At 37.8% G+C, this 24,398-nt stretch overlaps 1 protein-coding gene across 10 annotated transcripts in view; it reads left to right on the forward strand.

The window, feature by feature from the left end:
- The window catches only part of Ophn1 (oligophrenin 1), a 514,511-nt gene that overhangs the window by 396,987 nt on the left and 93,126 nt on the right, over positions 1-24,398 (forward strand). For all 10 annotated transcript variants that reach the window (NM_001173097.2, XM_063245538.1, XM_063245535.1 and 7 more), the window contains 3 exon segments: positions 3,737-4,060; positions 17,394-17,559; positions 18,627-18,677. In NM_001173097.2, the coding sequence (NP_001166568.2) occupies positions 3,737-4,060; positions 17,394-17,559; positions 18,627-18,677 (541 nt within the window).

The following is a 24,398-nucleotide window of genomic DNA, read 5'->3' on the forward strand; positions in this document are numbered from 1 at the left end:
CCTTTGCATTTGCTATTCTCTTGCTCCTCTAGAACTTCACAAGGCTTATGCCTTCATTTAGATCTTGGCCAAGTGCTATTTCCTCATAAACAGCTTCTCAGAGCACTCTAGTTAAATAATTTTTTCTCCTCCTCCAATCACTGCCTTTCTCTATATACTGTTTTATTTTATTCATATCACCTGCTATAATCAATATTATCTGTCTTTGACATAGAATATAAAATTTATTTTATCAACATTTCCTAGAAAATTACTGCTATGCATTTATAGAGTAATTGAAAGAATGTATATAAAGAATGATGAAGAGAAAGGGATTACCTAGCTTAAGGATCAATTTTCTCATAGAGGTTGCAACTTGTTATTCAAGACAAAATGGAAGGGAACGCTATGTGCTGTGTTTTTTTCATAAACTCTCTTGCTTGCTGTTTAGTTTTGTTTTCTGTACTCCTAGAGATTGGACCCTGAGCCTTCATACTGAGGTATAAATCAGTATGCTTTTTTATTTTGAGACAGGGCCTAGCTAAGTTGGCCAGGTAAGCTTGAACTTGTGATCCTCCTGCCTCAATATCCCTGAGTGCTAGAATTATATATGTGCATCACCATGCTAGCATTTTTATAGAATAACTTTATTTGTTTAAAGTCTTCCCAAATATAAACTCTATATCTGCAGAAATATTTTTTCTCATTGTATTCTCAGCACTAGAATAGTACCTGGTACATAGTACATTTTCAGAAAATGAACATAATAAATGAATGAACCAGGTGTCAATAGACCTAAGGTCTAATTTCATTGAGGCCAGTAGTCTGTTGAGTAACTTAAGTTAGCCACTTTTCCTTTCTGGGTTTCAGTGTCTGCTCTGAATGATATCTACCAGAAGATCTCCAGTGAGTTCACCCAGTGTTGACATTTATTTTTTAACTTTATTTTAGACTGAAATATAACTCACATACCATGGGATTCACCCTTTTAAACTGAACAACCCAGTAGTTTTAGTATATTTTGTACAAACATATTTTTCCAGAACATTTGCATTACTCCAAACAGAAACTCATAACTTCCGATTACCTGCACTCTCATTAGTTGATAATTACTAATCTACTGTTTTTTTTTTACAAATTTGACTAAACTACCTATTTCATATAAATGATGCTATTGTTGTGTTTTTCTTTTTGCAGTACTGTAGACTAAACTTGAGGCCTTCACACTGATCTATATCCCCCAACCCTTTTTTTAATTTTTTTTTTTTTTTTTGCAACATGGTCTCCTTAAATTACTAACTTTCCCAGGCTGGTCTCAAATCTGAAAATTTCTTGCCTCAGCCTCTCGTAGTTCTGAGATTATTGGATTGTGTCAATATGCCTAACTCACTATATAGTTGTTCCTGGATGGCAAATTATCTCACTTCTAATGTATTCAAGTTTTGTCCATGTTGTACCAAATAATAGCCATGTATATGGTACACCATATTTTGTTTATTCATTCATCATTTGATGGAAATTTAAGGTGTATTCACCTTTGGGCTGCTATGAATAATGCTGCAGATTTTTGTGTGAATGTCTGTTTGTCTTGACTATGTACTAGAACCTTGGTTCTATGATTACCCTATAGGATTTTTTGTTTTTGTTTTTCGGCTTTTTCAGACATGGTCTCACTATGTCATTCAGGCTGGTCTTGAATTCACTATGTAGCCTAGACTGGCCTCAGATTTGTGGTAATCTTAGAGTTCTGGGATTACAGGTGTGTCCAGCCACATCAGGAAAATCATTCTATATTTAAATTTATAAAATGACCAGACTCTTTTCAAAAGGAGGTATATCACTGTGCTTTACCACCAGCAGTGGATGACAGTTCTTGTTGCTCCATGTCCTTGTTAACACTTGTTATAATCTTAATTTTTTATTCTTGCCATCCTAAGTGGGTATGAATTCGTAATGTCATTTAATCCTCAGCATTCCTGAGTGAGATAGGCATATGAGGCTACATTTTACAGTGAAAATATTGGAATCCCCGATAGAATGAGTATTTTGCCTAATTAGTATCTCTGCTAGATGACACAACAACAATTTGTACCAAATTATCTTATCCCAAAGCTCATTTTCCTATTACAATATAGTATTTCCCATAATCTGTCTGAACACTGTGCCAAGAACAAAAACAACCCTTCTACTCACCAATGTTCTTTACCTGCAGTAACTCATTATCTTACTCCAGACTTATTATTCTGTTTTAAAATAGTATGTCAGTGAATCGTTCCACCACTCTCTTGGATGCCTTCACACACCCATATCTAAGCTCTTGCCATTCTGTCTCTTCAGCATCTCTTAAATCTGTGTCTGCTGATGCTGTTCCAGTTTAGATCTTTCTCATTATCATTCACATAGTTGATCTTGCTACTTACAGTCTCTCTGGCCCAGTCTACTTTTCATAATGAACCAGTGGGCTATTCTAAAAACATGTATTTGACAAAGCCATTTCTCTGTCCAAAGATAGCTTATATTACTGTCTAGCATTCACAGCCTTAATGATAACAGCACCAATGTCTTAACAACCTTATCTCTAGCTACTCACACCTTTTCTCTCAAATGTTCAAGCCAAATAAGACTGTTTATTTTTAAAAGTTTTTGACAAACCTTTGCTTTCACTCATCTAAGTTGTTCTTTGTCTATTCTTCTTTCATTTATATCCACTACCTATTCCTCAAGCAGATATCATGTTCTTTCATCTGTAAATGTAAATATTTCAGTATGTATCACTAAAAGATAAAGATTCTTTTTTAAAGTACAACTATCATACTCATCCTACCAAACACAAACAATACAACTCTTGAGGATCAATTATTTAGTTGACATCCAGATTTTTCTATCATCTGATTAAAGAGAAAACAGGATCCAGATACAATCCAGGTATTATAGTCTTTTGATTTAGCTCTCAGATCTTATTTTGCTGACCAATACCTATGGTCTTAATCACTAAACTCTAATCTAAGTTTTCTATTACCAAAGAAGGTGACAGTTTCCTTAGAGCAGGTGTTATTGATCTGGGGCAGGGGGCATGACAGATTCAGGGGACTCTGAATCAGATTAAAATTAGTCTTCCAAACTTTAACTGTATTTGTATAAGCTAATTTTTTAAGATAAAGGCTCCTGTTTCACATTAGAGTCTGAGAGTTCTTAAGTTAGACTCAGACTCACTGATAAGCATATATTAATATCAGCGGAAATTGTAGATTGTAAAGGCCAGGAGAGAACATAGAGTGTCCATTTGAGGGTCTCTTTGGGCCCTCAGAAGGGTCTAAAGGCAGCAAAAGAAGTTAAATTGTATTATGTTTATGAGCCTGAAATTTGAGAGACCTTAACATATTAGATTTGAAAGAAATAGTTAAGAATTATCTGATGCCTTTATTTAGAAACAATAAAATAGGTAATTCACTAGAGATTCTAAGTCCCTTTAGAATTACATATCCCTTTGAATAAAACATCCTGGTTTATTGTGATTCATTGAATTGTGATGGTGAAAATAATACTTGGATCTTGGTTTGAATTCCTTATTTGGATGGAACCTGTGACATTATATGAATTGGAGAGGGTAACGACTAATCTTGTGAAATTTTTGCCACAGGGTATAGTGTTGTGAAAATGTTTACAAATTTTCAAAATTATATATGTATGCATATATTAAAATGGAAAAGTTTTAAAGGCTATCATTAATCTTCCCTTTTGTACCAACTTTCCCCAGATGACATCCAACATCAAACACCCAACGGTTCTTTCATTAGCAGCCTAGAACCACCTAAACTGCTACAGCATCTCAAACCGCCCATACAGAGGAATGCAGAAGCTGATCCTGGGAGGAAGTCTCCAAGCAGACTTGCTCCAGATAGCAAATTAGAGCCTTGCCCTGAGGTGGATGTGGGGAAATTGGTGTCTAAACTGCAGGATGGAGGGACCAAGGCCACCCCCAAAAGCACCAATGGACTTATGCCAGCCTCTGGGCCCATGAAGACCCCCTCTTTGCACATAAAGAGACAAGCTCCCCGGCCTCTGGCTCACCAGAAGGAGGGTAAGTGTTTGAGAATCCCTTGTGCTCTAGAACTGAACTCACCTATTTCTTACCTTGTGATCCTTTTGGCTTTGGAGATATCTTTAAGTGGAAATCAATTCTACTGTACTAGTACTCATTCTGGAATGGTGTGTGAAACTATAAAAGCCATTCACAATAATCACTAGAATGTTAGCTTTATTAGGGGAAGTATTTGGGGTCCTGTTTTATTTTCCTCTATCACCCCAGTGCCTAGAACAATACCTGGGTGACACATAGTAGGCACTTTTTATTTGTAGAATTAAATAATGAATTACACCAAGAATACTCTGGCTTCTATTGCTTATGAAATATTTTATGTGTACCTGGCACTGTTCTGGCTTTTGTCATACTGTTTCTTATTCCCATGACCATACTATATAAAATGTATTGGGGTTTTCTGTTTGTTTTTTTTTTCCTTGTTAGAAAGAAAATTTATTTATATGTGATAATTAGCAGAGTGGGGATCTAAATCTTACCACATCTGGCAGGGAACAAAGTTTGTGTTCTTTCCACAAAGGCCTACCACTTTACCTTCTGATAAGAATCTTTGAATTTATAAATTATTATTTTCTTAGTCTGTTTCCAATTTGGGAATAAGGACAAAAGGGTCCATCTCCTCCAAAACTCCAGACTTTTGAAATTATTACAGATTCAGGATGTTGAATTTCATTGGCTGTGTACATGAAGACTCATCAAGGGGTTGTGGTTGATCCAGAAGGAAGTTTTGAAGGATATAATTCTGTAAAGATAATATAGTATAATGGGAAGAATATGAACTTGGGTCTTGGACAGGCTTCAATCCAAATTCTGACTTTTCTACTTTGTAGCTATATGATATTCTAAACATATGCATTATTTTTTTATTTTAAAGACAATAAAATCCAACAAAACAAGACAGACCAAAGCCAATCAAAACAAATGCAGTGAAATTGGTACATAACTTCAAAGCAGGATACTGGGAAAACAATAATAGCTACCATAGTATATCTTGTTACCTTCTCAATAGTTATCCATTTCATCAGGTACAGCAAAATCAAACTGAAAACAAAACACTATAAAACCAATCAAAACAGAATATTGAATAATGCAAAACAGCTAATCAGAACAAAGCAAAATAGTGAAAACAATATTGGACTTCAAAGACAAGGTAGAAAAGAATCCCCCATATTTGCTCTATTGCATGCTGTCATCCTCCCAAGAGATGCTCAGACCACTGTTCCCAGGCCTGCATAATCAACCAAACAATGCAAGCATTTAGTTGTTTTATGTGTCTTAGTTGCTATCAACTCAGGCTGACTTTGGAACTTTCCACCTGTTTGTGGTGGTGATGGGGTATATAGATGGTGTTTGATTCTCAGCCTGCAAACCAGTAGGGCTCACAGGGGGAACTATCTGACTTTTATCTCCCTGGAACGTGAGCGACTTGCACAGATTACCAGGAAGGCTGGCTAGTTGATTTCTTGGTTGGTCCACCAAGTCCTAGCATGGCCGATTCTCAGGAGACACTGACTTTTCTTTCCCTGGAGGGCAGGTGGCTTGCCACATTACATGTTTATATGCTGTCCTGTTCTAAAATGATTAAGGCATTTCACAGTATAACCAAATGTAAAAACATTTAAAATAGTAAACATAGCGTATTTTACAACTGTTTATTAAGTACTGAGTGTGTGCCTGACCCCATTCGACATGCTGAGGACACAGGAATGAAAAAGACATGCAATGTGACTTGTGATTAGAACAAAGCTATGCAATATGGGCTATACTGGGTCCATTGACTCTTTTTATATTTTAAATGTTTGAGAAAATAAAACAAAGTGATATTTCATGATACATGAAAATTATAAAAGTTCAAATTTGTGTTATTAACCTAAGCATACCATTTCTTTAACATACCATATAAGGCTGTTTTCACTTTACAGCAACATAATGGAATTGGAGCAACATAAACCGTATGGCTTGCAACGCTTTAAATATTAATGATATGACACAATACAAAAAATGTTTGCCAACCATTGCCTAAGATTCTAGAATGTAAGTAGAAAATACAAATCCTAGAGTGGGTAGGAAAGGGGAAGATAGTAGGAAAATGGCACAAATGAAGCTAGAATGCAAAATGTCTGCCATGAAGTCTTATATACTTGCTGGGATACCACCACAGAGTTGGTTCCAAACGTTTTAGAGAAAACAAAATTCTAAGTTCTCAGAAGAAAAGCACTCACATTGTTCAGGTAAAGCACAGCTCTTCTAATTTTGAGGCTAGGGGAAATTTTCAACCATGGATTTTGACACATAATTTAGTAAGAATTCTATTCTGTGTCAGATCCAGTAAAATTTCCATGAAATAACTGACACTGAATGCTCTGGCTTGATCCCCTGATATATTTATGTGATTAGAGTTAATTAACCTCTTTGTACATTTGTTTCCATATCTATAACATGAGAGAAACAACTCTTACAGAGTTATTACTGGGATTAAAAGGAATAACAATATCTGGTATTTAAGCAATATTCAAAATATAATATTAATTCTTTCCCCCTTTCTCTAAAATTTGCCTTTTCTGAGAAGCAGCCAAGAAAGGCCAGGTTTCCATGTACATATCTGCTTCACTTTAAAAGTCATATACTGACCTTCACATAAGGCTAGTGGAAAGTTGTGTCACTCCACTTATATTTATCACGGTAAATTTGTCTTGCCTATCACCAAACTTTGAGATCAGTCAAATCCTGTCAGCTCAGCACACATAGTAACTGCCCACCCTGTCAGTTCTGCCTTCACCATTTTCTGCTGCAAAGTTCAATCCCAGCAGCATTTTTTCCCTGTTCTACACAGTCCTGTCCCCTGTGCTGCTGGCAGCAGTTGCTGTGATCCAGTGGTGTTAGTTAATGTTCAGTACCTGTCTGTCTTATCTAGTATCTGCCAGACTATCTAAATCTGAGAGCATTATCAATCTTTGCTTTCTGTCTTACATCAGTTAATAGCAGGCTGGCATGATGCAGCTTTTTTCAAAGGTCCTGGCCTCCAGCCTTCGCTACAGAAATCAGAACTGAGTTGGTTTTGGCCTTTGTGTAGGATAAGCCAAAACTCTGTTATAGTTGTTTTCTTTCAACTATGCTCACTCCTCTTCCTAGTTTCTTCTTCCCTCTCTTCCTCCTCATTTTGGCTACTGCTCTGTAGGATATTCCTGGACATCAAAAAAGGTTATCAATTAAATAAAAGCTGCAAATAGCTCTGACTTTGTGCCATAGATGACAGTTGTTTGCCCAAGTGTCAGCCAACAGCCTGAATGACAGTATTAGAAGGAGGAGGCAGTCACTGCTGATCCACTCTGCATCTCACATTTATCACTCTACTTTAGCATATTGTTCAGGATACTTCACAGCCTTAATGATCCAAATGTGCTACTATTTTGTGCCCTCATCTTTACCCCTTGCAGTGATCCAACATTCGAAGGAACTTGATAGTTTCAGCATTTTTTTCTCATCAATTAAAAATAGCAAAGACATGGTGCATTTTAAATTACTTTCAATGACAGTGGATTTAACAATAGAATTAATAGTGTTTGCTGATACAGTTTTATCAAGATATTTTTTCTGTTCTAGACATGGATTTGGATACTTTTTCTTCTTCCTTTGCATCTAATCCTTGTGACAGGCCTGTAAGATAGTCTTTCTTCCCATTTCATGAGTGAAAAAACTGAGGCTCAGAGACATGAAACAACTTGCTCAGAATCACTCAAGTTGTGAGGTAAAATGAGATCAGGCTTGTATCAGTGCTTCTTTGGTCCAAGATTAGGATTGTACTTAATACCATATTGGGTTTTTTGTTTGTTTGTTTAGCTGCATTCTCTTTCTATTCTTTCTAAGAGATACAGTACTCACTTTTGAGGGGTTTGTCTTGGATACGTTTCTCTCAATGTTGGGACAAAATACCTGACACTCAAAATGAGGGGAAAAGAGAGGTTTATTTAGCTCACTGTTTGTGGAGGTTTCAGTCCATAGTCAACTGGCTCGAGGGCATGGTGGCATGGCACCAGGGCAACTCTTCAAGACAGCAGCCAGCAAAAGCAACAAGAGAAAAGAGGTAAAAAACAAGCCTCTTCTCCCTTACATTGTAAGCAGGTTGCCCCCACCCAGGGCCAGTGCAGTGTCCAGACCACCTCTGTACCCTGCTCTTGCACAAGCTGAGGATATTTACAAAGTAAGAGCCCTGGATCCCTGCTGAGTCTCTTAGGTAAATTTCTAAACTTCTCAAGTTGACACAGTATATCAACAATAGCAGTCCACCCCTTGTCAACTTGGCAAGCAGATCCATTTCTCTAAACAGGTCTCAAGATAACAATGGCATGCTTATTCTTACCATTTTACAATTTGAACATTATAAAATAAGCTTAACAATCCTTAAGAACCAGTATTAAGTCTATCAACATTATATTACATTAGAGCCATAACATTCACCCTTGCCCTCCTCCAGGACTAATACACATTCCTTATGCAAAAGATATTTAGTCCATCTGCAAAAATTGCCAAAGTCTTAACAGTTCCCACAGTGCTTAAAAGTTCAGTTCCCAAGTCTCCTCTGAGATGTAAGGTAAACCTTAGCTACAAGTCCCTGTGTAAATAAAAACAGAGTTAAACACTTCCAACATGCAATGGAAAAAGGTAAGCATTCCCATTCAAAAACTTAAAAACAGAAATACAAACGATTGGGACCAAAGTAAGTCCACAATCCTGCAGGGCAAATGTTAAGGCCTGTAGTTGCCCATCCAGCATCTGCAGCAATCTGTGGCAACTTGAGAGCTCTAAAGGGCTTGTGTGGTTCTACCCCTATGGCACTTCTGATGGTTGTAGCTCCTACAGGTTTTCTCTTAGGTCCACTTTGCGCTTTCCTTGCAGCTTTCCTTAGATGACCAATGTTCCTGGTTTTTCCAAACTTCTGAAGTCTCCAGTATACCTTTGGCTTCACACTCATATCTTCACACATTGCCCTCACAGGGACGTACTGCTTGGCCTCTCAGGCATTTTAGAATTTAGATAGAAGCCTTCTTAACCTCAGAACTTTTGCATTCTATATGCACATAAAATCAGTACCACATGGATGATGCCTAGGTCTGCTGCCAGTTGGATCCATAGCCAGGGATTCCCCTCTCTTAGTTGTAGGGTTGAGTGCCTGGATCACTGGGATTCTGAACCTGATTGCAAGGAACAAATTCTCCATGCTGCTGTCGTTCTGGAACCTGGTACAGCTGCTGCTACCATTCTGGAACATGGTGCTCTGTGGCTTTCTCCTCCAAGCAAAGTCTTTTGCAGCTTTGAGGGTGCAAAGGGTGCAGACCCACTGCCTCCTCCCGTGATGCCTCCAGGCCATCTTTTCTATTCTCCTGTTCTTTTTCAACAATGGAGATTTTTCTCAACTCTATTTTTGCACTCCAGCTGTTTTGGAGCTTCCTTTCTGGTCAAACTCACAACACTTTAAATCATCCCGTTGGGGTTTTTTCTCTTGATTCTCAACATAAATCTGGTGAAAAGCCCCCAACAGTAGCCATGCCACAGGTTCAACTTTTGACTGCCTTGAAATTTTTTCTGCCTTATTAGTTAGTCTGCTGCCCTTAATCTTACTTAGTCTCAGGCAAATTCTCTTGACACATGCAAATGCAGACAAACTTTCTGCCAACCATAATACATATCATCTGGAGTCCAATAACCAATGCAGTCCTTCTTCCAAGCAGAAACCTCCCAAGCCTGGTCTTTACCAGTAGGATTTCTATTAGCCTTCTAATCTTCTAAGCTCTGACCAGAATTTTCCATACAGAACAGCATTAGGCATTCCAGTACTACTCTATCAGGCAACATCACTGAATCTTTAGTCTAAACTTTCTAAACAACAAGCCATTCCCAAAGGCTCTTGAACCACATGGTCAGGTATAGTTACAACAATGACCCCACTTCTCTGGTACCAAATTCTGTGTCAGTTACTTTTCTCTCATTGCTGAAACAAAATACCCAGCACTCAAAATGAAGTAAGGAAACGTTTATTTAGCTCACTATTTGTGGAGGGTGCCTCCAAGGCAGGGTGGCATGGCACCAGGGCAACTCTTCAAGGCAGCATCAAGCAAAAGCAACCAGAGCAAAAAGGGGAAAAAACCTATGCTACTCCTTTATATTGTAAGTAGTCTACCCCAACCAGGGACAGTGTAGTACTCACACCACCTCTGTGCCCTCCTCTTGCACAGGTGGAGGATATTTACAAAGTAAGAGCCCTGGCTTCCTGCTGAGTCTCTTAGTTAAATTTCTAAACTTCTCAAGTTGACACAAGCCCCCTTGTTCCTTTATTTGATGTTATTGCCTCTCACCTGTCCGGGCTTTGCAGAAGACAAGTATATAGTTATGATAGAGGGGTCTAGGACTTTCCTTTGGAGAATGAATTGTGGGAGGACTGCAACTCACCGACTTAAATGCAGTTGCTCATTTATTCAGACAGAAATATGTGATAGGAAGGATGTAACTCAAAGACCAAGGTCTTACCTTCTAAAAGTTTATGCAGGCAACTAGGTCCACCCAGTGTAATCCATATTGCAGTAGAGTAAGAATAAATCCAGTAGGAGTATGTGGTAAAGAACCTTATAGTTTGCCTGAGGCAGTGAAATTAAAGTGGAGAGCATAGTACACAATGAATCCTGTGAACTGTGACTTAGAGCCCTCCTTCAGTCTTTTCCTTGGTCTTGGTTAGAGAGAGATGACTGTATCTGGTGGAGTGCTCCTGGATTTGAAGAAAGGATACTTGAAAGATCTTGCTTATTCATAGGGCCATCAATTTTTCACTGGGATGACTAATGCTGAGTGACATTAACATCTACTTTAAAAGTATAAGGAACAGACAAGCTCTTGCAATAATGGGCGTTGCTGGCCATTATCCACACTTTCTTGTTTGGACTGATTATGCTTTCATAATCTACTCCTTGGCTATTCATTCTCTGCCTTTCTTGGAGTCCAACTCCAGATTGTTACACAAGGGTAATTAATGGATAAGATGAGTATAGAGGACTGTCATAGAATCAAATATATCATTGTACAAGACTGGAGAAATCTACAAGTGGAAACAACATCCCCTTACTCTGTGCCACAATATTGAGTGTAAGGATGGGTGTAAGGGTGGGTAAAGAAAGTTGCTTAAGGATAAAGACTTGTGACTACTGGGTCCCAAGAAATCTTCAAATTCTTAGGATTCTTTGGTTACTGTCATTTGACAGAGAATAGGGAAAAGAGGTTACAGACTAGACTGAAAAAAGAGATCAAATTTGTAGTATAAACCAGGTTATTAATGAAGATTAAGAAGAAGTTGAAAGGAAACACTATTTCCTTTCAACAGATAGAAAGGCCATAGGCTAAAGAAACTTAATGTCTAAATCCTAAGGCTCTGAAGTCTCCCAGATAAGAGTTTGAATCCTGACTCTTCTTATTCCTAACTTTGGAACATCAGGCAAGTCAAAACCTCTCTGAGACTTAATTTTTTTCAATTGTAGAAGGATAAGTGTGCCCATTTAATTGCCATTACAATGATAGGAGACATCTGTATGCCTGGCACACTGTGAGTGCTTAGTGAATGGTATTTGTTCTATTTTTAAAGAGACTGTTAATACCTACACAACTTCCTTTAGGGCAGTTTTACTTCTTTATTCCTGATTTCCTTACTGTAAATAGGGATTTCAAGCAAAAGCCCTTTGAGAATTAAGTTAAATGAGGTATACAAAGCATCTACTGATATAAAAGAAGTTTGAGAAGTAGGAGAGTTCCTAGTAATAGCCCTTTAGAAAATGACAGGCATGAGAGATGGGGTGTCTACTTGCCTGTATACTAGAACCAATGAAAAGCTTCAAACCTAAAATGCCAATGATAGAAAAGAGGCCAATACTATATTTAGCCTGTTCTGGACTATGCTGGATACCCAGAAAGAAGCAAGCCATTGTTGAAGAAAGGGGCAAGGAATGACTCTTAACCTTTCTCCTGGGTCATGCTCAAGGCTTAATTCTTCCTCAAAGCTTTCTCACAATCTGGCCCAGGGAGCTTTTTCTTACCTAACGTATTTGTGTACCCAAGTTTGGCTCTCTTATATGGATGTTGAATTATAGTGTTTACACTTGTTTCCCATGAATACAAATTCCCTCCCCTAATTAGTTTTAAGACCTTTCAAGGACTTGTTCAGATCATTTTTGTACATTCCTTTTCAAAGCATAAGATTGGGCATGAAAACTCTCATAAAACTCCCAGTATATTAAATATCTTTCTATTTAGAATTCAGAATAGCCCTCAAGCTTGGGGATATCATATTTGTGTGTGTATGTCACATGTAGTCCAGCTGGAAACCTAAAATGGGAAAGCTTTCTCCACTGGCCTTCTAATAAACTGAACTACATTTTTCTTTACTCAGTAAATATTTGTTGAATATCTGCCAGTTACATGCAAAGCCACTTATTTGGGTCCCTTGCAAATATGAGATGAATCCCACTTGAACCTTGCTCTTGAGTTGCTCCCATTCTAATAGAGATACGGCCATGAAAAAAGAGCCACAATACAGGATTCAAAGTACATAATGATCATTGCCTTAGGAGTGAAAGGGTCTTGGAGCATCTTAGCCTTCCAAAGAGACATGGCATTTAAGATGATGCAAATTTGGGCATGTGGGAATAGAATAAAGAGTATCTTGAAAGGATGATTAATTGTAACATATGTACATAAAGTAATAAGTAATACTGTTTGTCTGGACTGTAGGATTGTGAAGAATGATGGAAAGTTAGATCAGAAAGAGAAGTTGATGCCAAAAGGAAAAGACTAGTGAATGCCAGGTTAAACATTTTTGGGTGTATTCTTCAGGTAACATGAATCCATGATTTCTAAATCTACTTCAGGGAGAGAGACAGACAGACAGAGAGTGACAGGTAGAAAAATAGAGAGTTTGAGAGTGATATGAAGAGATTGTTTTGTGTGGTTTCCGGGGTACTTTAAAAGCAGCATATAAAAGTCAGCTCAGAGAGATACAGATTATAGACTGACTTATCTTGGAAACAGTCCAACCCCCATGTTGTACAGGTAGGGAAGTGATCTAGTGAAGATCACACAAATTAGTTTTAGTACAAAGACTGGAATCCATGTTTCTTGACTCATACTTCTAATACTCTTCCATCCCCATCTTGCTATTTTGACATTGTAACATAACTTGGACTGAGACAAATTAGAGGCAAGAAAGAATAACACTGGGGTCTTACAGCCAAGAAAACTTTTTGAGTTATTTCTAAACTTGACTTGTAATGAATCATCAAGTTGGAGCTACAAATAAATGGCATCCTAGGAATATAGGGTTAATGATTTTTGTTGTCTAAGGCCCTAGATTAATAGCCATTAGTATGTGGCTGTAAGTTGGGTATGAATGGTGTTCATCTTTGATACATGTCACCTGGTTCACTCATTGAAGAAACGATAGCCCTGGAATGGTCATGGTTTCAGGTAGAATTGTTTTCTGGCCCTAACAGTATAATGTATCCTTTCTGACTGACTCTTAGTTCAGTAACCAGCAGAAATGAGGCAGTACTGTCAGCTCAGATAATCTATGAGCTGCACCGAGGAAGCTGTCTGCTATAGCTTAGCGGTTCTCAGTCTTGGGTATACATAACATCACTTAGGGAGCATTGACTCTACCCATGTACTGATGCCACCCAGTTAGGAGCTCTGTAGTTGGATTCCAGGTGTTACATAATTTTAAAGCTTTTTGCATATTCCCAATGTGAAGCCAGGGTTAAAAACCACTGGTAGTTTGGATTGCATGGACTTCAGCAATCAGATGGGCCTGGTTCTGTTGCTAATGAACTATGAACCACAACTTCTTATCTTGGAGTAGAAAAAGCATAGTAGGATTCTTCAGAATTATGGACAATATTAATTAACAAACATGTATACAAAGTCCTAATTATGATACTACAGTATGTGAAACAGAACAGATATTCAATAAAAATGTATTTGCTGTTACTGCTTTTTACCAGTATTATTGACAATTTTATACTATCAGTAATAACAAGAAAACAGCAGACCCTGGGGAAGGTGGTGGATATGGAAACCAGAGATTTGAATTTCATTCCTCACTCTATTACTTATCTAGCCACATGTTTGTGAGTGAATTGCTTTACCTTTCTGAACCTTAGTTTCCTAAGATTATATGAAGTTTACTAGAAAAATAGATTATTAAATTTTTAGTGTAATTCTGTATTTCCACCCAAGCGCTAAAGGAGCATGACATGTCCAGAAATGTAAGATACAGACTAGGTAGGGAGAGAGAATTTATATGTATAAGAATGAGTAATGTTTTCTTTGTTTCTTCTCTAGATAACCAGTCACACTGTATTACTATTATCTCTCTTTATACCTGTCTCACCAGAATGGCTAGGTGGATGAATTAAAAAGCATACATGCAGACCAATATGTAAGCACTTCATGAACATTTGCATGTTTGGAAGTTATGTATGCCTGCCAGAATATTCAGGGAGTAAGGTTTGAGCTGAATCTTGAGTGATGGTTACAATGGAAGTGACATGAGATCAGGAGCATGTGTAAGGAAAAAGAAAGAACACAATGTTACACTTACCTATGTGCTAGGTATGGTCTATAATGCATCTCATTTAGCTCTTACATTCATCTGTGGGGGTCACATTATGCTCATTTCCAAGATGAGGTAATGATAATCAAAAAGGTGAAGTAACTGTCCAGAGTGTCATAGTTTGTAAATAGAATGAGAAGCTAGATCTATACAGTGCCAGACTCTGTACTTTCTCTAGCATATTAAAAAGTAAGGGTCAAAACTGTTGTTCTTCTGTCTCCTTGGTTTTATCATGTTGTCTTACTGGATTTTATTATATGTGATAGTATAAACAAATATTTTTATAGGCAAAAAGATAATATAAAAACTATTGTTCGTTTTCCGTTAGCTGGTTCTAAATACCCTGTAATACTTTCATCCTATTGAATGGTTTCACACTGCCTTGATATGTTTGAAGCCATAGTATATGAAGTTATACTCAAATATTTCAAGGAAAGAAACACTATGGTAACTACTATTAAGTCGGGTTATCTTGTGGTGAAGCACTAGGTTGCTGAAATTGTTATGCTTTGACCTGTATTGTTATGTTGGTATGTCCTCTTTTATCTCAGTCTCCCCCTTTTTTTAAAAACAATTGTTAATTTATTTTTATTATTATTTTTTAATTAAGGGAAAATATTTTAAAAATTAGCAGGATATATTATGGTAACTTTTTTGATTTTCTATTAACTTGATTTGAAGCCCTGTATTGTTCCCACCATCTTGTTTTGACTGATTTTACTCTGTTCCGTTCTGTTTGATAGTATCAAGTTTGAAGGTATAGGCAACTACTTTGAAGGCAATAAAATTCACTATGATGCCCATTCTGGTTTGACTATTATCTTCTTTTGAAGTCCTATAATGTCTCCAATGTTTAGGTTTTATTGGTTTTGTTCTGGACTGTTTTGTTCAATTCTATTATACCTAATGAAATAGGCAATTCTTTTTAAGGTACCAAGAGGCATTATGGTAACCACTGTTGATTACCTTGTATTCTGTTTTTACATCATGTACTATGTCCATCCTTTGTTTTGACTGACTGCTCTGCTTTGTCATATTTGGTTTTATTCTCTTCCAAAAAAAAGTAATAAGAACTATGGGAGTAATAAATCCCAAAATGTGTAAATGTTGTTGTAAAAAAGAGAGAAAAAAAAAGTGCTCTAAAGGATACAACTGCAAGTGTGTTTAGGTGTGTTAAGATAGATGACCATATTACTAAGCTTTTGTTGGATCATTGAACACAACTGTTTGTAGTCTCACTGTTTGAATGTCCACTTTGTATGCTTTAATCTTGTAAATTGAACAAGTATTTCTAAGCTGACAATATGTAATCTATTAACTAGTGATTTCTTGCTTTTTTAAAAAAATTCTGTATTACTTGTACCCTTATACTGTTTTAGGTTTTTTTCTCCTTTAAATAAAAAAAAAAAAGTAAGAATCAGTGGCTCGCCTTGATCAGAGAGTGAGAAAAACAGTTTGATAGAGTATATCTGGTAGATAAGGTCCAGAGATGGTGAATTGTGGCCACCTCATGGACTGTCTTGAATTAATGTTAAGGAGCTTGATCTTTGTGCCATGAATTTTGGTCTTGAAGTTGAGGAAAAAGCATACGAATGATTAAGGAAAATTATACAGCAGAATCATGCAAGTTCTGTTAATATGTTTTGTGTTTTCTTTAAACATTTTTATGGAAAAACTAGAATGAACATCAAGATCTGATGAAACAGTTAAACAGATATCAGGATCTACTAATACGTAGTTGCACATACCTAAACTTCAATATTCATTAAGCTATGAGCCCTTTTTGTGCACTTCTTTTGCTTCCTATTTATATGTATATTTTTGTTCTGACCTTGTCCAAATCCTTGTCAGTATATGTATAGTATAATATGTGTTGGTTAAATGCTTGTAAGAATTAAACTGTTTGGTTAGTCTTTGTGATTATATCACTTTTTGCTGTCAAGATGCACAGGTTTGTGCCAGCTGGTTTTTATTTCTTTTTTGTGAATTAAGTCCTTTGAGTCTGTCTTTCACAACAGAATTACAGGACCAGCAAGTATACACTGTCTCATATATGTGATTTTGTATTTCATTCACGTTGTTCTGGAATGCTTGATGAATAACTAGATAGAGTGAACCCAGTTTTTAGTGCCATTGGAAATATATATCTGTTTCACCAGAATTCTGCCAGAATCATTTTTTTAAAAAATATTTATATTTTTTTTGTACCAAATGACTCAGAAATGAGAGATGTAGAAGCAGTAATGTAAGTTAGATGAGTTAGGCCTAAGTGAAGACTGGTATTTCAGTGACGTTACATATATCAAATTCAAATGCATCATCCATTATAGCAGCTGCTATATGACTGGCTTGTACTAAACATGTTATTACCTACTTTAATTCCCTCAATATCTCAGTCAAATAATGGAATATTAATCTTGGTTATATAACTGAGGAAACTGAGATTTAGGAAATTTATATGATAACCTAAGGCATATGAAGTTCCAGAGCTGGGGCTCAAACAGACTTTCTAAAGGGACAACTGCTAGAATGACCAAAAAAAGGACATTTGTTAATGACCAAGGAGAAGTGGCGGCCAACACAGGTAGCCCAGGTAACTCCAATATTGGCTCATGAGTAGTGTTCCTTTTGGCTAACTATTTAAGTCCCTGGTGGTGTATTCTCTTCCAGGGGATGCTGACAATTTCAGCAAAGTGCGGCCTCCAGGAGAAAAACCAACCATCATCCGCCCCCCAGTAAGGCCCCCAGACCCTCCTTGTCGGGCAACAACTCCCCAAAAGCCTGAATCAAAGCCAGAGATTGTGGTTGGCAATGCAGGGGAAATCCCATCATCTGTGTAAGTAGCATTGTTCTTAAACTTGACCTCAGGTCTATCATAGGCCACCAGGAATGCCTTCAAAATCACTATCTGAATCTGCTAAGTGCACAACCCTGGGGCATTATTCACCTCAGCATCTGGATACAATGCATAGCCAGGCCTGTTGGGAGTATTCCACTTGATACTAAAGGTCGAAAGATCCTCTCAAAAGATTTTGAACCTTAGTACCTCCTAGGGGCCCCATTCTTTTTAGTTTCCTTGTAAAGTGATAAACTTACTTTCTGTTTTTAGCCTACTTGGTTCTGGAAATTTCTTTTTTATTTCCTTGTTATTGATACTGGTTTTAAAATAATTTAATGAGTACATTTTTTTTCATCGTACTTGTGCTTGAGGTTTTTCTTTTTTTTAGCAAAGAGTACAATTTTTTAAAATCTTCCAGAATGACTCAAGTTCTCCAGAGAGCTTGTCACAGGGTAGAAGCTGAGCTGACATCTGGCAGGCCTCCCTAAGGCTGAGCTGCAAACCAAGAAATCAGGGAAGAAACACTAGCATGGGACTACAGCAGCGCTCAGGGACCAGCCTTGATGTTTACAGCTAGTCTGGTTGACTTCTCATCAGTCAGTGACTGGGACCCTTTCTTTGCATACTGCCTCCTGATCTTTCTTTTTCATGCATCTCTTGTTTTCCATAATTCTAACACTGGAAAAGGGACAAAGCCCCTACAGCTTTAACTAATTAGCTAATATATTTATAAAATGCCAAAACTTACACTTTGAAACAAGCAAACAAATTTGAACTGTTTTCACTTATTTCTCCTGAAGAAAATCCTGAATGGGCAACAAGTTTTGAGACCATTCTGGACCAACTGGGAGGGAAGGATGTTATCTGTAGCTTTGCCTATGGACTCTGGGGCATTTCCTATTCTGATACTGCATTGCTCCTGAGACCCATACCCTCTGCCAACAAAGTCAGGACCTAGCATTGGTAACCCATATGGTTCAGAGACACCTGTCTGTTTTATTTGCCCTTCGTTCTCCCTTGTATTCCAGAACAGTTTATGAGACTGAACTGGCTTCTCTTTGCAGGGTGGCTTCTAGGACCAGGTTCTTTGAAACAGCTTCCCGGAAAACAGGAAGGTAAGGACACAAGCAACAGCACAGCATTTTTAAATAATGTATCATAAGCTTCCCACTGGGTTTCATTATTACCTTCAATTTGTCTATTTCTCTATTGTTACCATATTCTCTCCCACCTCCAACTTTATCTGTCTATGTCTTTTGCTGTCTTGCTGTTTTATTCTTTCTATTTCTATCATTCACTTTCACTTTGTGTCTTTCTTACTGTCTTTTATTCTTTTTGCTTTTATATCTGTGTTTCTGATTGTGTCACTATTCCTGCTTTTTTTCTCTTAGATCTGTCTCTATATCTGTTATATTGTTTCTTGCCTCTTAACTTCTTCATCTGTTTCTCTCTGTTCCTCTTTCTCTGTCTCACAGACACGCACATTTGCACATGCTCATACACATGTATACACACCACGCTGTATTATAAAAAATTTATACCCAATGTAGGTTTTAAATGTGTTGATTTAGACCCCATTACATTTGAAAGATAGTTTTAGTGGATACATCAGACCACATTATATTTGAAAGATGATAGTTTTACTGGGTACATGAGTCTGGGTTGGAGGTTGTTGTTTTTAGGGCTTGAAATACTTCACTCCATACTCTCCTTGAGAATTTGTGTTGGCAAGTCGGCTATGATTCTGATGGGCTTTCATTCATGGTTGATATGTTTCTCTTCTCTAAAAGGTTTTAATATTCCTTTCTTGTGTTGAATTTCTGGAATCTTCTTGCTGTAGATTTTTTTTTTTTTTTTCGATCATGGCTAAATGGTCAAATTCTTTTTCCCTGCCAGGGAAGTTTTCTTCCATGACATCTGTGAACAAGTTTTTATATATATATATATATATATATATATATATATATATATATATATTATTTGTGCTATTTCCTACTTTTTCATTGACTCCAATCGATTTTATGTTATTCTTTGTATCATCTAGCAGCTGCTGGATTCATTTCTCATGGCCCCTTGCTATTTTTAAAAAACCTTTCTTTTCATGATCTCTAATTGTAAGCTTTGTCTTCTGTGTCTGAGTGTTTGTCCTCACATTGTTTTATTCTTCTGTGGGTACTTTCAATGGAATTTTTAGTTTTCTGTATATCTGATTGAGTCTGTTTTATGAATTCTGTTTCATTCCTATGTTGACCATTCATGGTTTCCATCATTTTCCTAAGCCCCTCTATTTTTTTACCTGTATCTACTCTAGAGTCACTAAGCATGTTTTTTGTTGTGGTCACTATATCTGTAGTTATTTGAGAAATTACTTTTAATTTGATTTTTTCCTAAACCGCCATTCGTTTTGTTGTTACCACTGAAGAGAGGTCAAGTGAGTGACTTTTGGAACATCCTACCTCATTGCCCTCTAAGTTGGCCTTTGGTGAACTGGATGTCTGGCATTACATCTTATTTAAATATCTTCTCATTTTCTTTTCTTTTTTTTTAGTTTAATTCCTGGGTTTATGCTTATAAATTACCTATTGCAAATAGCTTTTTGCTAGTATTTAGAACCCTATTTCTCAGAATTGTCTTATAGGTATAGGTTTTGGGGTTTTGAGTCTTTTGCAAGATCCTACCTCTTTAATTTGTTGGGATAAGAAGTTGCTGCTTGTTTGGCCCAGCCCCTGGTTTGTTGGCACTGACACACTATTTTCTGTGACCCTTCGGTAATCTCAGTTTTGTTGTACCAGAAAGAACAGATAGTTAGAATAATTATGTAACTTTGGCTAAAGTGGTACAGTCAGCAATAACAGTAGTATCAAACAGCCTAGAAGATGACAAAATTAGGTAACCATTAATTTTCTGTCTTTAACTATATGAACTAGATTTGTGGTTATATAACAAAATCTAAAACAAACCAGAAATTTTTATGCAGTAAATAATCCCTCAATGCACCAATTTTACCCTCAGGGAAAAAATATAAAAGGGGTAGGGGGAAAATACAGAAATAGAAAGGCAGAAGAAATTAGAAACAAGGCTGGAGGACAAGTGAGGTTCATGCAGACTTTGGGAACCTGATTCAGAAGACAGGTTTAAAAGAGAAAAGGAAGAAATAAAAAAAAAGAGCAGAAAAAGAACAATAAAACTAGAAACCACATTCACACTCTTATAAAAACAAGATCTAACAATGAAGGGGAAAAACACCAGAAGGTAAACACAGAGACAGACAGACAGACAGACAGGCAGACAGAGACAGAAAGAAAGTCCACTTCCAGGTTTGTTTTTACTGTCATTGGTAGACAATGTGTGCAAACAGAGTTCATATCCATGATTTAAGCCAGCAGTAGTTTCATGGTGGGTATTGGATAATCTCAGCAAGCATGCACCTTTATTTTCCCTGAATTTCAGGTTGATTTGTGGCCATGAGGCTGGGACTATCCCGTTCATCCTGCAGCAGTCAGTGCACCTTCTGCATACTTGAACTAAGCTGGGAACCACTAGATGGATCTAATAGTTGTTCACATTTCCAAGCTCAGTTGGCCCCTCTCCAAGATGACTCCTGGCTAATCACCCTCTCTCATAAGATGTTCAATTCCACACCATTTACCAACAGGCAATGAGAGTTTCATGTCCACTGTTTCTTTTCACTGCTGTGTCTCTCCATGGTGGCCTCTGGGGTTGCCAGATATCACTGCGTTTCCACAAGTTTGAACCACTCCTCCCATGCAGTGAGTCCTGACTCAAGGAAAAGACTCTACTAGCTATCTCCTTCATCATTTAACTTTCTTCACTTCACATGGGCTTCCATTCTCACTTCAGATTCCTTCTGGGCCCAGGAAATCTGCTTCCCTCCTTTTCTCTTCCTCAAGTCACTATATTCTAGTGTCTGTACTCCAGTTCTCTGCTGCTCACGACTGTACCATATTTCAGGAAGTGTCTAACCTCCATTATATTTGAAAATTACAGCTTACAGGGACATGTAGAATATATAATTCTACCATAAACACCCTTAGAATAAACATGGCTTCCAATTCAAAGGTAAATAGTAGACACAGGCAATGATTCTCACACTGGCTTCATGTCTTAATCACTTAGAAAACTTAGAGGAAAAAAATAAAGCTTACTGGCTTCCACTCTAGACCTGCTGAAACAATCCCTAGGAAGAAAACCTTGGAATAATTTTTATGCTTGTTTCATGCTTTCTTTTCCCTCTCTTCCTGTTCCTTACCTCTCTTCCTCCCTATGTTTCTTCCTTTTTAACATCTGTTCTTAAAACTTCTCAAGTGCTGGTACAGACTGTCCAAGGCCAGGACATTTGGGACCCTTCAAAGTAGAACATGTGGAAAAATGATTACTTGCTTAGCCTTCAGGGTTTCTGTGATTTTGTGCCATTACTAATAAGAGAGTTTGAAACTGTGCTTTCTAACAAGTAATAGGAATATAACTCTTCTAGGTAGTAAGTTGAAAGCAGAACAGAACTTTTCCAACAGTGGAGTTGGGAGAAGTTTGGCAACCTCTCATCAAAACTGAAGGATGTAATTTACCCAGGTTTGCTTAGGCACAGCAGGTCACCTTAGTACTACTTTGCAGTGAGCTATGGGGAGCGCTAGACTGGAGTAGATTTTCCTTAGACAATAATTAGACAATAAACAGTTGTTAGTAGCATAAATGCTGAGATTTCTCTTAACAATAACATGGAAATAAAAATTTTCACCTAGGAGGTTTTAAAAGCAGGCTTAATGTCCACTAGATGAGAGTGGGAGAAAAAGCAAGCATGAGTCACTGAATATTGTTAATGAGGCATGCAGCTAGAAGCAGGACTGCTTGGTGGTCTTCCCTTCTTCCCTGGGATAAGTCATTGGAGAAATACATAACAATCAAATTGAGTGAAACTAACTAGAATGAACTGGACATGCCTAAAGAAAAAAATTTAAAGGAGGTGATATTTGAGCTAGAGTTTGAAAGGTAAGTAGAAATACACAGAAACTATGGGGAACCAATGTGTACCCTTGAACAAGGAACCAAGGTATGGAGAATACAATATGGAAGAGGCATGAACTAGTCCAGTATCTTTAAGGCAGACAAACTACTAGTAAGGAAGCTATTGCCAACCTGGTATTACAAATGTGGCAAGACTGGGCACATTGCCAATGGAGTGGACTTTATTAACCAATGCATAGGGAATCCTTAGACCAACCACAACAAAACACTTAAACCTAAAGTACCTATCTTATATCCTAGCTTCTAGTACAGTGGTGGCAAACCTATGGCATGCATGTTGCAGTGGGCTGTTTATATCCTTGAAAGATCTAAAAGGTACCCCTATCACTGTTCTAGAACCTACAATTAATCGTATTCTTTATCCTATTGCAGCTTGGAAAGAGCATAGGTAAGACTCATGCTGCTAAACTGTCATGAGCCTCCAACCCATATCCTCATGGACCACTGCTGCTCAGTATCCACTTAGAGAAAGCATTTCTTCTATGTAGGCCCCCACTATGTAATCATCACTTCCATCAGTATACCCACATGCAGGTCACTGGGCAAGGTTCTCAAGCTAGACAATGGTCAATTGTATCCAGTCATGGTTGTCAATCTTTTTTTTTTCATCTATGATGAAAATGAGTATCTGTTTAACCAATGGCTTTGTTCCTTTGGCTTGCCATTTATACCACTCCATTCTAGTCCATTATACAACTTTTAAAAATTAACTTTTAAAATGAGTAGATAAATACCACTCTACCATTTTAAAATGTCATGTACATGTACCAGCTCCACATGATGAATGTAACCATAATGTACTACAGATAAGTATCAATAATTTTTTAAAAAATAGAATCTAAAAATAATATTGGGTAAAACAAAAAATGAGTAGAAGTTATCAAGAAGAAAAGGGTTGGAGATCCAGAGAACTTGGCGGACAGATAGCAGCAGCTACGCAGGTTCTCTCCGAGACCCAGGTTAGAATCCAGGAATGGTGCAGAGGGAGGAATCCTAAGCAAGAGGAGATATACCCTGCTGACCCAAGAACGAACTGGGCTGAGAGATACCAACTGGGAATGCAATCCTGGTGCTATAATAGGAACAGATAAAGCCTGAGTGTGGAAGCTGGAGCCCGTGCCATTGAAAGCCGTGATTTGGGTTTCCTGCTGCCGCGGCTACATCTGAATCAGCTCAGCAGGGAGAGAGATGCACGAAAGCGCTAAGAACAGGAATTGGTGAACGGAGTTAAGAGCTGGGTGGGCGGGGAGCCGTACATCGACCTCTGGTGAGTGAGAAAAACTGGGATTCTCCCACGGTCTAGGAGGCGCCAACAGAGGACATTCTGGGACCAGGCAGACTTGCTGGAACAGGGAGCTGTAGTGACTTCAGTCACATATCCCCCTTTCAAGTGGGATTGGTGAGCAGTGCCTAGCCTATGTGACTCTGCTGTGTGAGACACAGTAGGCTAGCACAACCCAGATCCCAGCGCCTGAAGGTGCACCCTAGCAATGAGGCCTTTCCTTAGGTTGGCCTGGAGGGGCGGCCCCGCATAGACTACTTGGTGTGCTGCGGTGGGCGGGAACACCTAGCCAGCGCAAGTCAGTCAGACTGTGGCCAAAAGGGAAGGAAGCTGGGCCTCCCATATATGCTTGCATATATAACGAACAAAGAATATGGGAAGAGGGAGCAACAAGAAAGGTTCCTCAGCCCCAATCCTGAGAAACAGGTAATAGCAGACACGCCACCAATAGACATAAAAGGCTATCTCCAGAGCCTCATAGACAAGTTCAGGAATGAAGTTATTAATGACC

The sequence above is a fragment of the Cavia porcellus genome, unplaced genomic scaffold (genome assembly GCF_034190915.1).
Source record: "Cavia porcellus strain 051 isolate PalLab524CR breed Dunkin Hartley unplaced genomic scaffold, mCavPor4.1 scaffold_3, whole genome shotgun sequence".
Taxonomy (NCBI): domain Eukaryota; kingdom Metazoa; phylum Chordata; class Mammalia; order Rodentia; family Caviidae; genus Cavia; species Cavia porcellus.